At 36.4% G+C, this 14,736-nt stretch overlaps 1 protein-coding gene across 3 annotated transcripts in view; it reads left to right on the forward strand.

Moving 5' to 3' along the window:
* ABI3BP (ABI family member 3 binding protein) overlaps window positions 1–14,736 on the forward strand; it is a gene marked incomplete at both ends in the record, with an annotated part of 249,712 nt that overhangs the window by 100,826 nt on the left and 134,150 nt on the right. For all 3 annotated transcript variants that reach the window (XM_079704665.1, XM_079704666.1, XM_079704667.1), the window contains 5 exons: window positions 1,430–1,611; window positions 2,168–2,223; window positions 12,262–12,310; window positions 13,261–13,332; window positions 13,906–13,998. In XM_079704665.1, the coding sequence (XP_079560791.1) occupies window positions 1,430–1,611; window positions 2,168–2,223; window positions 12,262–12,310; window positions 13,261–13,332; window positions 13,906–13,998 (452 nt within the window). The remainder of the gene's footprint in view (window positions 1–1,429; window positions 1,612–2,167; window positions 2,224–12,261; window positions 12,311–13,260; window positions 13,333–13,905; window positions 13,999–14,736) is intronic.

Genomic DNA, 14,736 nt, shown 5'->3' on the forward strand with positions numbered 1-14,736 from the left:
TTTAGGGCTTTAAATAAAAGCAATTGACCTGAATCTTAGGGTGAGGAGTGGGGGAGAGGTACTAAATTTTTGAGAGAAAATTTAGAATGTAAAGAAAGAGTCTAAAATAGTATAAGAAGCATGTATGTTTCCATTGTTAATACATGAGAATTATTATTTTATTCTATTTACTTAAAATGTTTATTTAAGAATAAAAAGCAAATAAAGTTTATCTGTTGGCCCCACCTCTAGTCTCATGTATTTGCCTACTTGTTCGCTGGGAGCCAAAGCACTATCATAAATGTTGTATCCTTCCAGTATTTCTTGTCCCTTCACACTGCCAGGAATGATATACGGTAACATATTTTGTGTGAGTGTTTTAATCTTTGTGCAAATGATGTGAAACTACATGCGTCATTTTGCTATTTTCATTCAATATTTTGTTTGTAAAATTTAGCCATATTGATACACGTAGCCCTAGTTCATTCATTCTCATTGCTGTATCCAGTAGCAATGCAATTTCCTTTCCTGACCTGCTTCCCCACTTTGTGACACTGTTTAGAGCAGAGCCAGAGGAGTTTTTCCTGCTTTTCTGGTTCTGCCACTGGTAAAAGTCACTAGCTGGTTGACATTGGGCAAGTTAAGCGATCTTTCTGAAACATGGTTTTCACATTTGTAAAGTAGGATTAATGATTTCTACCACTTAAGATGTTTTTGTGACAATTAAATGAGATAATATATATAAAGCCTACCATGTGTTAAAGGTGCAAAAAAATAGTAGTGAGGATTATTAGTACCTTGTGATATATATGTCTGAATATTATGAAGCCCTAAGCAAATATGTAACAGTGATCTTGAATTTGCATTGTTCGATTTTTCTCATTGTACTCTCAGCTTGACTATTGGTGTTGATCCTTTTTTAATAGTAAGAAAATTTCACCCTTGAAATAAAGTCCTGGATGCATTAGAGTGCATCAGGTTCCTCTTTTACAAAATTGAACGGTATTACCTCTAATGTGCCTTCCATGGTGTTAAACGATATTACCTCTAATGTACCTTCCATGGGCTTAAACCCATACAGTTATGAAACTATAATATTAAATATTTATAAAAATATGCCTATGTTCTTCTCTATGCAAAATTAGAAAAAAATGAATGTCTAGTGTTTTCCAACTTTCATTTTGGAAAGTATCAAGTAATAGAATTGAGAGATCTGGAATTCTGTTAGACCATGACTGTGCTGTTACCTAGTCCCCTAAGTTGCAATTAGAAATTAAAAACTTAAGCACGCACTGAGAAACTTTTTTATGTTCTCTGAAAATTAAAAAAAACCTAAACAGAAGCCAATGTTAAATCTTGAGAGTAGGTGGGAGTCTATGATGTATTAAGAAACTGGAAGTACATTCTGAATCTCCGTGTGGTTTTACAGCATATTTTGGTTATTCAACAGATTTTATACAATTCGCTATAGAGAAAAGGATAAGGAAAAGAAATGGATTTTTCAACTTTGTCCGGCCACTGAAACAATTGTGGAAAATCTAAAGCCTGACACAGTTTATGAATTCGGAGTGAAAGACAATGTAGAAGGTGGAATTTGGAGTAAGATTTTTAATCACAAGACTATTGTTGGAAGTAAGTACCTAGAACTATTTGAGTGAGCTTTCTGTAATATTTTTTCCTAATTATGAAATATTAAATTATTTTATTAGTTGTGTAATAGGAAATGAGTTAGTTCTCATTATCCATATTTATGAAAATACAAAAGTAAACAGAATTTGAGCATTGATATTTCAGAATCTTTTTTATAATGAGTGTTTTTTTAAAAAAAATGGTAAACTAATATTTGACAGTAGCAATCATTGATAACTATTTATTTGGCCATTGTCATATTTTAAATCAATCTCTGACCTATGAACACTAACTGAGCCAAAACTCAATAACATGTACAAATACTAAGTTAAAAAGCTGGGCCAGTGGAATTGAACATGCAAAGACTTTATGGGGCTGGGCTTGCTTCCTATCATCCCTTGTTTCGAACATCATTGGAATCAGTGTTTGAAATGAGAGCAAATAAAATAATATGCCCAAGTTAGAGCAGGAGTTGTAGTTGTCTTCATAATGACTAGTAAGAATTGATTTAGGGAAAAGAAGAATGAAAAGAATGTCATTTTCCTTTTGTTTTTGTCAGGTAAAAACAAAATAAATGGGAAAATCCAAAGTACCTATGACCAAGTCCACACAGTGGTATGTACCAGCTTATTTTCTAGAATGTTCTTTTAAAAATGTGTCTGCATTATACTTTCATTTAAATAAGGAAGTAGTCCTATTATGAGGTACTGAAACTGGATTAACTGCCTAGCTATAGGGTTTTGGGTCAAGTACATAATACTTTAGGAATTAGTTTCTTTCTCAGAAAATGGAGGTGGAAGCATGAGACCAGATTATCTCTAATTTGTTTAAAGCTCTAAAATTCTGATATTCTGTATAGTTATCTAATATTTCAGTATTCCAGGTATTTTGAGATTATTCTTATTATCTTCTGTCCTGTGGGTTGTTTTTTACTATAACATGTTTCAAGAGTGAATAAGTACATGCACTGGGCTTCCCTGGTGGCGCAGTGGTTGAGAGTCCGCCTGCCGATGCAGGGGACACGGGTTCGTGCCCCGGTCCGGGAAGATCCCACATGCCGCGGAGCGGCTGGGCCCGTGTGCCATGGCCGCTGAGCCTGCACGTTCGGAGCCTGTGCTCTGCAACGGGAGAGGCCACAGCGGTGAGAGGCCCGCGTACCACAAAAAAAATAATAATAAATAAATAAAAATAAGTACATGGACTACTTAACCCTGTGATTGTTCAAATCTTTCCTCTATTTTCTATCATTTCCTACTTAAAAGAGCCAACCCTTTTCAAAATGATGAAGTAACTGGTTTGGTTTTGTAACATGCCCAGCTTCTATTCAGTGCAATAAATGTTTGTATATTTTATGTGCCCAGCATTTTCCCCATCTAGAACTCTTTTCTCTCTCACCTTAGGAGCTCAGTCCCTTGTTCTCCTCTTTCCCTCCACTTTTCAAAATCTGTTCTCAGGAAGCATTATATCAGTTCCATACTACCTGTTATAAATGTAAGCCATTGTTAGAACCATCACAGAGACATTTGCCATTGAAATCACATGCCTAATTATAAAGTAAAGAACATTACATCATAAAGCAGGTAGAGAAGGCACTTTGGTGAGAAGAGGAGAATTTGATGCTGGCTTTGGTCTCTATGTATTGGGAGTATCCAGCCAGGGAAATATTCTACAATCAAGTGAACACGCAAAGACTCTACTCAGGGTTGCAAATTTGTTCTTTTTAATGTGTGCATGATGTATGTGGATAGATGGTTTTTTATGTCTATTGAATAGTCCACAGAATAACCCACTGTTCATGTAGCCCAGTGGGGGGAAAAAGGTAGTACATACCTCAGTGAATAAAAATATGCAAGATTCTTTTCATTGACAGAAAATGGGTTTGGATAAAATAGAACTGAGAATTACTGCTGATAAAGGAAATGTTTCTTTGGTTTGAACTGGCAGAAAAGTGTGTATATTGGAAAATTATTGTCATGATTATTAAATTATTGTGACTGCCCAAGAAAGTATTTTGGTATATTTAAAATCAAAATATAAGAAAGGAGATTGTAGGTAAATTCTGAGGCCTGAATTGATTGATTCATTTATTTTCTTTCTCTCTTGCCTCCATCACTTTTCTCTCTCTCTCTTTCTCTGTTTGGTTTTGACTGTTTTCCTAATTATCTGATATTTAAAGATTTATAATGTATAAAAATGAGAAAAGAAAAATTAACAAAATTACCTATAACACTGCCAAATAATGACCAGTAGAAAACCATTTATGGTCTACTGTTAAAACTTTAGAACATTGTATTTTTTTTCAAGCATGTTTTCATTATAAAATTAAAATCATGCTATATGTGCAATTTTATATCTCATTCTTTTCACTTAGCCAAAATATGGCCTAGCATAGTTCATGTCATTAAGTATTTTTCATATACATAGTTTCAATTGCTGTGTATTACATAATCTAAGTACACTATCAGCTACTCAATCTGTTTCCAATTTGTAGGCATTTAAGTTATTTCTAATAGTTTAATTATAAGTCATATTATGGTGAACATTTATGACCATAAATCTTTGTTCACATTTCTGATTGTTTCCTTAAAGTAGATACTTAGAAGAGGAATTAACAGTTTAGAGTTTTAACATTTTTTAAAACTTTCTAATATGTTTGGTCAACTTTCTTTCCAGAAAGGTTTTACCAATTTACAATCTTGCTGGCAATGGATCAGATTTATCTTTCTGTAGTACCCTGATTTTCAACATTATGTATTTCCATCCCTAAAATTTTGGCTAGTATAATAGTATAAAGTGGTTTTTAAATTTCTATTTCTGATTGCTGATAAAGCAGCACTTTCTTCACTTATTTATTAGCCATTTGTATTTTCCATTTAATGGCCTTTAGTTTCAGTTCTTTGTTTATTGGGCATCTCATGGTTTTTTTTATTGAATAGTTTAAAGACTTTAAAGAGCAAAGACTCTTTGTGATATCATCTAGAAACATTATTTGCACATTCGTTATCAATTTTGTTTATGGGAATTTGTGAAATAGGCAAGTCTTAATTTGCTTAATCAACTTATTTGTCTTTTCCATTGTCATATCTCCAATTGCCTTATATTTTAGAAAGCCCTTCCCTATCCAGAGATCAGATAAATATTTCTCTATTTTTTTGTCTTATAAGTGGTTTGATTTTGTAGTAATTAAACTCTAACCTATGTGGATTTTATTTTGCTATATTATATGTAGTAAGGTCCTATATTGATGAGGTTATATACTTTTCCCAAATAATTAACCAATTGGCTTAGCACCAAGTATTGAATTCTGCCGTTCCCTAAGGTCCCTTTGTCTTTGTCTCTCTTAAATCCAATCACAGGGAATAGAGTTGCTCTTCCAACGGTCCTCGCTGTTGTTGTGAGTGGTTTCCTAGGAAGTACATCTTATCTCCCAACCTCTTGGCTGTCCTGCTTTATCTTACATGTGACTCGATGTCGATTTTTCATTCCTTCTTCTCAGCAACCATATCTCAATAATTTGTATTTCTTTTGGCAGAATATTTCATTTAGGGTGAGTTACTCAGCAAGATTGGGAAAGATGATTGACAGTTTATTTCCAAGAAATTTAATTTATTTTCCACATCATAAATATCCATGGCAAGAAGGTCCAGTTAGAAACTTGCTGCATCTATGACACAGAGCCAGATACTTTATCACTTCAAGCTGTGAGGCAGATTACCCCAAACTCCAGCCAGCTCTAACGAGCTGCGCTCTGAAACTCTTGGGTATTTCCAAAGGAAAAGTCGAATTAACTGAAAAGATATTTTAAGGCTTCTCTGAAAGCCTTTCTTCATTGTTACCTTCTAGATAGCAGAAAAAATGTTTCCCAAACTGCCTTCTGTGCATTTGGGTAGCTCTGGAACATGGGAAAGTTGAAAAGGAACCAGCTGGGATAGACTTTGACCATCTTATATGATCATTTAGAATTGATTCTGAAAGTTGATTTGATACTTTAGAGGTATATTTTAATATTTTAAGTCGATATCAATCCAGTGTTTACCCATCTCTTCTCTGAGACTGATCTTAGAAGGCAGTATTTCAAGAGATATGAAATTAATTCCAGAGTTTTAAGTAAAAGATACATTGAAAAATGTTTTTATTCATATATGTATGCTTATACCTAAAACTTAAATGCAGCAGCAACTCCTTCACACCTTCTGAAAAGAGATTGGAAATGTGAAAAACAATTTGAACTTGAGGGGATCCATTTTTAACAGATAAATAATATTTAGATTAAAAATTTGAATGTTAAATACAGCCCCATCTTAAGCATCTTGTTACATTATATATTGTAATTCATGTATCTAAGCATGTGTTCTGCAGGCAAGTCCCAGTACACTTGTGCCAGAGGACACTTAGCAGGGGTCTCTTCTGATAGGTTAGTGCCTTCCTTCTACTGCTTGTTAAATACTTTCAATATCATCCCTGGCTACACCTCTAGAAAAATCAGAGAAAAGATGTATGCATAAACAATAACCCTGATTCTTCCCATATAAGTTGAATCACTTGAGATCCATGTAACTGAGGAAGAAAAAACAGATGATAATTGTGCTATTTCCTTCACGTTGAGAAGCAAGAACACTCTTTTTATCAAGGTGAAACCTAGTGTTTACTATTAGGTTCTTTAAAAAAAAATTTATTGGGTTATAATTGATTTACAATGTTGTGTTAGTTTCAGGTGTACAGCAAAGTGATTCAGTTATACATATACATATATTCATTCTTTTTCAGATTCTTTTCTCATGTAGGTTATCACAGAATATTGAGTAGAGTTCCCTGTGCTATACAGTAGGTCCTTATTGGTTATCTATCTCATATATAGTAGTGTGTGTATGTTCATCCCAAGCTCCTGATTTATTCCTCCCCATCACATTTCCCCTTTGGTAACCATAAGTTTGTTTTCAATATCTGTAAGTCTTTCTGTTTTGTAAATAAGTTCATTAGGGTTTTTTTGTTTGTTTGTTTTTTAAAGCGTAAACTGTTTGTTTTTTTAAATTTATTTATTTATTTTTGGCTGTGTTGGGTGTTCGTTTCTGTGTGAGGGCTTTCTCTAGTTGCGGCGAGCGGGGGCCACTCTTCATCGCGATGCGCAAACCTCTCACTGTCGTGGCCTCTCTTGCTGTGGAGCACATGCTCCGGATGCGCAAGCTCAGTAGTTGTGACTCTCAGGCCTAGTTGCTCCGCGGCATGTGAGATCTTCCCAGACCAGGGCTCGAACCCATGTCCCCTGCATTGGAAGGCAGACTCTCAACCACTGCACCACCAGGGAAGCCCCATTAGGTTTTATTATATAAAAAAATAAAGGAATGATGTCTAAAAGGACCTAACTTTAATATATTCTCTCTATATTTAAAAAAAACTTAGTTATCTAACTAGTTCACTAACCAAACAATAAATTTTTGAAGTATGTAGCATTTATTAACAGATATTTTAAAATATAAGTTTAATTATTGAATTAATCCAAATCTCCTTAGAATAAGTGTGCCCCTAAAATATGACATCTATTTTCACCCTTCCATTTTTTTCCATCAGAGATCCACCTACCTTTTTAAAAAGCCATTTCAATCATTGGCAGAAAGAGAAGTGGTACCAATTTTTAAAGTGTAACAGTTAGCAGATGAGTGAATAGGGAAAAATACAGTGTGGTCCTCACCCGCACCCTAAGATTGTATGCAGTGAGTACATCAGGTGTCCTTCCATTCTTAGCAATCATCGTCCTAAGCAGAAACTTGAAAATTTTATGTCTAGACCACTGATATCACCAAAGGTGTATATCTGATTCCTCCCTAGCTGACTGGAAATATGGAGACTTTCGCAAGAAGGATGTTAGATTCACTTTTAGTCAGATGTTAGATTGAATCAGTATATTTCATAACTTTCATCAGGACATCCAAAAAATGAATTAAAACCAGAATGTAACATGCCCAAGTTTTTCTCATGTTGTTTAGCTCTTGAGTCATTGAAATTTGATTTTGAGCAACCCTTAGCCACTCCCCAAATGGAGAGTTCCTCTTTATCTCAGGGCCTAAGAATAAAGTTAAATCTACAATGGATATGCTGCCGCCACAAAAATATCAAATGGACAAACCAGTAAAGAGTAACTTGCAAAGAGCAGCACCCTGGTGTTACCACTACCCTCTTTTTTTTTCCTCAGGACACGGGCCTCTCACTGCCGTGGCCTCTCCCGTTGCAGAGCACAGGCCCCAGATGCGCAGGCTCAGCGGCCATGGCTCACGGGCCCAGCCACCCCACGGCATGTGGGACCCTCCCAGACCGGGGCACGAACCCGTGTCCCCTGCTTCGGCAGGCAGACTCTCAACCACTGAGCCACCAGGGAAGCCCTTACCACTACTTTTATTAAAGCTAATTTTCAAAATAATATCGGGAGGAAGGTAGTGTAATGCAGGGTGAATCCAAAGTCTTTCATGTGGCTACTGCTGCTGTGGTTATTTCTAGATGAGTGTAGGTTTTCCCTAACCAGGACTGGAAATCAAGCTGGACTGGCCCTCAGGGGCATTGTCTTTTACCACTTCAGCATCCTCTCCCCACTGAATCTCACCAACTGGATACTCAGCCACAGTGTCCCCAGAAAAATGGTAAAAATTATTTCCCTTAGCCAGTCATCCTGCTCAGGATATAGCACAACCTGAGTTCTTAAGGAATAGAATTTCTCAAAACTGAAAAAAATAATTAATCCCTTAAAGAGTAGGAGGGAAATATGCTCACTTCCTGACATACAATAAAAATTTAAAAAATAATTCCTGAAGGGTGGGATGAGAGCTGAGGAAGGAAGTGGCGATGGAGTTTTGCTGCAGGAATGGGGTCAGCAAGCAGCAGAGAAAAGAGAGCCAGGGGAAATGACCTAAGAAAGAAAACTGGTACCAGGGTGGTGTCCATGGGGAGCAGTAGTACTGTGCTGAGGCCACCCCAGCAAAACTGTCGCAGCATCCTGTGGGATGCAGGACTTTCACTACCTGGCTTCCCACCCCGACACCCAACACCAGCTACACTGAGACTTCTATACACGTTGATAGTTGCTCATAACAGCAAGCCTGTGACTGTAAGTAAAGGTTACTGGTAACTTTATAAACAACATCATACATGAAACAGTTCAGTTGAAACTGAGTTGTAATTGGTTACATACTGTTAACTTGGAAATTATCATAATATTTTATTTCTCAGTAAGTCCAGGTTACAGATGTTTCCCTACATTTTTATAAAAAGACACAGGGAAAGAATTCATACTGTGGATTTCTTACTGGGAATTTTAGAGCCTTCAGCATTAAACACTTTGGGCAGAAGGATTTTCCTGATGCCCTTGACCTAGAGATTATCATACTAAGTGAAGTGAGCCAGACAAAGACAAATATCATATGATATCACTTATGTGTGGAATCTAAAAAAAAATGATGCAAATGAACTTCTATACAAAACAGAAATAGACCCGCAGACATAGAACATAAATTTATGGTTACCAAAGGGGAAAGAGGAGGGGAGAGATAAATTAGGAGGTTAGAATTAACATATACGTATTACTATGTATAAAATAGATAACCAACAAGGACCTGTAGAGCACAGGGAACTATACTCAATGTTATGTGATAATCTATAAGGGAAAGGAATCTGAAAAAGAATATATATATATATACAGATATATATACATACATATGCACACATATATATACATTCTTATATATATATATATATATATATATATATATATATATATAATCTGAATCAGTTTGCTGTACATCTGAAACTAACACAACATAAATCAACTATATTTCAACTAAAAAAAAATCCCTACTTACAGAGAGGGAGCTAGTACTTGCTCGTTAGTCTTGGCGCATCTTTGGATTGTAGATTGGGCAAGAGAATAATTATAGGTCTAGAAAGAACTCGATTCTGCAGCTAAATGTTTTCCTTGTTTTTTGGCAGCACACGCTGCCCATATAGTCGTGTCATCATCTTAACAGAACACTGGTCTGTACCCATATAAGAACTCGAACAGACACTGTGTTCCATTCATGTCAAGAGTGGAATATTTTCCATTTGTTTTTGTCAAAAACTTGTTTTAAACAAGTCATCCACAGAGAAGGAAATAAGAATTGGGATAATGCCGTTCAAAGGCAATCAGCACATCAACCCATAGGCTTTCTGCTATAATGTGATGTGTCTCTGAAAAACTTCACGCTCTGCCAAGTATACATTACGTGGCAGGACTCACTGGGCAAACAGAGGACCAGCCATTCAACAGTCTTTGGAATGGTAGACACAGTTCTGTCGAACGTGATTATTAGCACTGGGAAGGACCCTGCGGCTCCGCGGGCCAGCATCCCCCGTGGAACTGGAGGTTGCCGTAGCAGGGGTTAAATGCTCAGGAATGATAGAGGCCACGTGTGCAACCCTTTCGCTGAAGCAGCACAGGTGGACGTAAGGTGGACACACCAGTGCAGGGCTGTGGGCCTGCCTGTCCCTCTCTAGGGAAGGGTCCTGGGAGCAGGTACACTTATTTAATATTCTTATGATAAATCCAGAGGTCTTCTGCCAGTGTGACCTCAAAGCTGACTTTTTTTTTTTCTACTGATGGTTATACTTGCATTCCTGCTATTCCCCTCCCCTTGCCTGGGAAAAGTTGTGTATAAATTATATTTACATCATTCCTCTATTGACCAAGAGTGTATGAGCTATGCAGTACAGAACCATATATAGTAGCTAAAGAGACTGCTGGTTAAAATAGCTTTTCCTAGTTATAAATGTAATTCACCCTTGTAAGGAGCTTGGAAAATATAGAAAGGTACACAAAATAAAATATGAGATTATAAGAAATAACTACTGTTAAAAAAAAAAGAGCTATCTCCTTCTGGTCTTTTGTCTATACATATTTGTTATACAGTTACGTTATGCTATGAATATAAATTTGTGTCCTTTGTATTTATACTGTACATATTTCCCACTTTAGTAAATAGATGTCAGAAACTTGAACCATAGTTTATTTAACAAAACCTCTGCTTTGGAATGGTGAGGTTGTTTCACATTGTGGTAATAAACACCCTTACACATAAATGATGCCTGTATCTTTGATTACTTCCTTAGGCTAGACTGCTAAGTAGGAAATTACTGGGTGTCTTAGTCCATCAGGGCTGTTATAACAAAAATACCACAGACTGGGTGGCTTAAACAGTAAATTATTTCTCACAGTTCTGGAGCCTTGGAAGCCCAAGATCAAGGCACTGGCAGATTTGGTGTCTGGGGAGAACTCACTTCTGGCTCACAGACAACCATCTCACACGGTTGAAGGGTGGAGGGAGTTCTCTGTCATAAGAGCACTAATCCCATTCAAGAGGATGGAACCCTCATGACTTACTTACTTCCCAAAGGCCCCACCTCCAAATACCATCACATTGGGGATTAAGTTTCAACACGTGAATTTTGGGGGGATACAAGCATTCAGTCTACAGCGCTGGGCCAATATTACAATACAAGAAGTATAGATACTTTTTAAAAATAATCTGATAAAAGTAAACTTTTATTTTTTGTGTTTTTTAAACATAAGGACTTTACTACAAGAAGAAAAATAGTCAACAGTAAATGTGGTATTTTGGCACTTCTTTATTATGGGCATATCGTTTATTAGAATGGGAACATGTTAGCAAATCTCTTCTGTTCACAACTGTAAACACCTATGTGGTTAAGTACCTCATTCAGCATATCCTGGATTGTCAGCAGATCTAGTACATGGAGTATCTATACCATGCATACAGGTTAAATCAAGCATCAAAAAATGCATGTCATGCTTACGCCTTTACCTCAGTCTAATTCTTCTCTGTATATTTGCTGCCTTCTCTTACCCTGTTCCGTGTCTCTCCCATGGCCGTCTTATCCTTGGCTCACAATCTCCAGTGATGACTCCACTGTAAAGTTAACACTAAACGTGCCCCTAGCTCAAGCCACTCTATGGCATCAAAACTTCCTGTGGGACGTCTGAGGCAACTTGGAAGAAGGGAGAATGCACAGTCCTCTGGGACCTGCCCTTCCAATTTTGAGGTCCTTTGGTCATGCATATGTACAGAATAGTTAAAAGTACAGGCTTTGGAAGTAGAAATGTCTGGATCTGAGCCCCAGCTCTGCCTTCACGGACAAGGAAATACATGGCATCAGGAGTTCACGGCAGTTGTATCTGAAGTAGCAGAGCAGCAGTGGGGCATACTCAGACAATTGATGTTGATTGGTTTTAAAAGAATATGTAGCTTGAAATCTTTTTTTGAGAGGAAATGTAAAGACAGAATTTGGCTGGTTCACCTCTCAAATGAAGTGAAAATAAACTAGTATTCAATTCAGAGGATTTAATTTCTTTCCATTGCAGTTTTTAAGTAAGTTAAACTAATGGGAGTTTTGAAGAAACTGCTTCTGTCAAATCTTTGGACACTTATGGGGAAAACCAAGTGAGTACAATAAAATAGAGGCAGATATATGTACTAAAGATCTTTTCAGCAGCTGTTAAACCTGTGTCATGGGGAATTTCACTAAAGACAAGGTCTACTTCCAGTTTTTTTACTTATTTATTTTTTTAAGTTAACAGTAACTCAAAAGCTGACTCTCTTCCTCTCTTTTCAGCCAGCATATGTCCCAAGAAAGCTAATCCCAGTAACAATCATCAAGCAAGGTAATTTATATGCGTCTGCTCTGGATATGTGTTTAGAACTATTTTAATATACTTTTTAAACTGAGATAATTAAGCATAGCACATATTTTTTCAATTTTTCTGATTATTTTTCAGAAAAAGTTTGAAGAAATCAATCTAGTAAATTAGAAGTTGACAGATAATTTTGACTCTTGTACTGTTAGGCCAGGTCTTGGCAAAGCACATTGGCTGGACACCAAGGGACAGAGCAACCCTAACAAGCATTAAGTTTTAAAAAGCCAATTAAATATATGTGGCTTTCTTCAGGATTAAGATAGCTTACATGTAGAAAATCATTAATAGGATATTTGGATTAATGAAATGATAACTATGATATAGAGGTCACTTTAAGGAAAGTAAAGAAATCCAGGTTTTAAGAGTTATGTTTTATTTCAGCATGCACTCATTTTTGTTTTGACTTTCAGTTTTTCAAATTATTTAAATGACTCCATTATTTCCAGAAAGTTTCTTGGTGGAAGAGATTGGGCACTTAAAATAGTTATTCATTTTAAAGAAACACAGTGTCCCAAGTGTATTCTCAAAACAGTGTCAGTCAATATTGGAATTTTCCAAAGATTCTTTGCTCTGAAAATGTACATTTCCTAAATCTCTTTATTTACTGAGTCAGTCTTTGCCTCAGTCTGTGCTAGTTCTTTAACTTGGGTAGGCTGCAGGGAGTAGGGCTGAGAAAGGAAATTCTTAGCTAATTAGAATGGAACATTTTCATTACTTAAAGGCACAGGAATTAAGATAAGATATGCCTTCTAGACCTTTCGTTGCCTGTGTAGCCAGCCCAATGAGTTCCTTTCTATTAATTAAAAAGTTAGATTAGGGTTTCTCCAGTGCAGATGGTGTCATGTTATTAGCTTCTTTCTGCATCCTGACTATTTTTTTTTTTCCATTCACACTGTTATCTTTTGTTATTTCAACAGTGATTCAGAATGTTACTCACAGGGCCTCAACTAAATCCCCAGAAAAGACTCCCTATGGAGGAACAATACTGGGTGAGTCTATCTTGAAATCTATACCTACATTAGTCAAGTCAGGCTCTTTTTTTAATAATAAGGCCTTATGGAATTTTGCACTGTGAGCAGGTCTGTTAAATTGATGTTGGTTCATTTACTTTTAGTATTTAGCATCCTGGCTTGTGTCCATTCCAGGCTAGGATCCAAGAGATGCTACCTCTATCCTAGTGTGTTAGAGAAACAACTCTAGCTTGTGCCTGTTGGGCATGATGGCTCCCCTCCTGCCTACCCCACAGGGCTGTTGCTGTTATGAGGGAGTCTTTGTCATACTGAATTGCTCTTTTAAAAGTTATTACTAATAATGGTGTTTGTTCACACATTTTAAGCAACAATTTTACAATTTTTGAGTCGATGGATTAAAAGCCAGAATATTCTGGTTGTTCAGTTCTGAATATGAAAAAGATTCTGCATAAAAGTTACTGTCATATTTTTTCCAACATTTTAAAGTTTGGGTTAAAATTGACTAAGCGAAATAAGCACTAAACTTCATGGTTTCTAATGCTCTGAACTTTGTGATGGGATGCATTTTCTTTTACTTTTGTTTTCTTTCAGTCCACCTTGTTATTCCAGGTCTTAATGAAACCACCATAAAACTTCCTACCTCCATAATGTTTGATATTTCGGATGCAATCAAGACACAGTTAGGTAAGCAGCAAAGATCTATATGTGAACTTTGCAGTGACAGTACTAGCAGTGATATTCCTAGGATATCCAAGGGATCTAGCAAATGAGCTGTTTGGGGATCTCAAAGTAAAAACTAAGGGACAGGCACGTGCACTGTTGATGGGAATATAAAATGGTACAATTGCTGTGGAAAACAGTATGATGATTCCTCAAAAAATTAAAAATAGAATTACCACATGATCCAGCAATTCCACTTCTGGGTATATAACCAAAAGAACTGGGTGGGGAAAAGGTCTTAAAGAGATATTTGTACACTCATATTCATAGTAGCGTTATTCACAATAACTAAAATGTGGAAACAATCCAAGTACCCATCAACAGATGAATTGATAAACAAAATGTGGTATATATATATACAATGAAATATTATTCTGCCTTAAAAAGGAAGGAAATTCTCACATTTGCTATAATATAAATGGACCTTGAGGACATAATGCTAAGTGTAATAAGCCAATCACAAAAGACAAAATGACTGTGTGATTCCACTTATATGATGTACCTAGAGTAGTCAGATTCATAGAGACAGAAAGTAGAATGGTGGCTGCCAGAGACTGGAGAAGGAGGAAAATGGGGAATTAGTGTTTAACGGTATGGAGTTTCAATTTTACAAGATAAGGAGAGTTCTGGAGATGCATGGTGGTGATGGTTGCACAACATTATGAATGTATTTAATACTACTGAACTGTACACTTGAGAAAT

The sequence above is a fragment of the Hyperoodon ampullatus genome (genome assembly GCF_949752795.1).
Source record: "Hyperoodon ampullatus genome assembly, chromosome: 5".
Lineage (NCBI taxonomy): Eukaryota > Metazoa > Chordata > Mammalia > Artiodactyla > Ziphiidae > Hyperoodon > Hyperoodon ampullatus.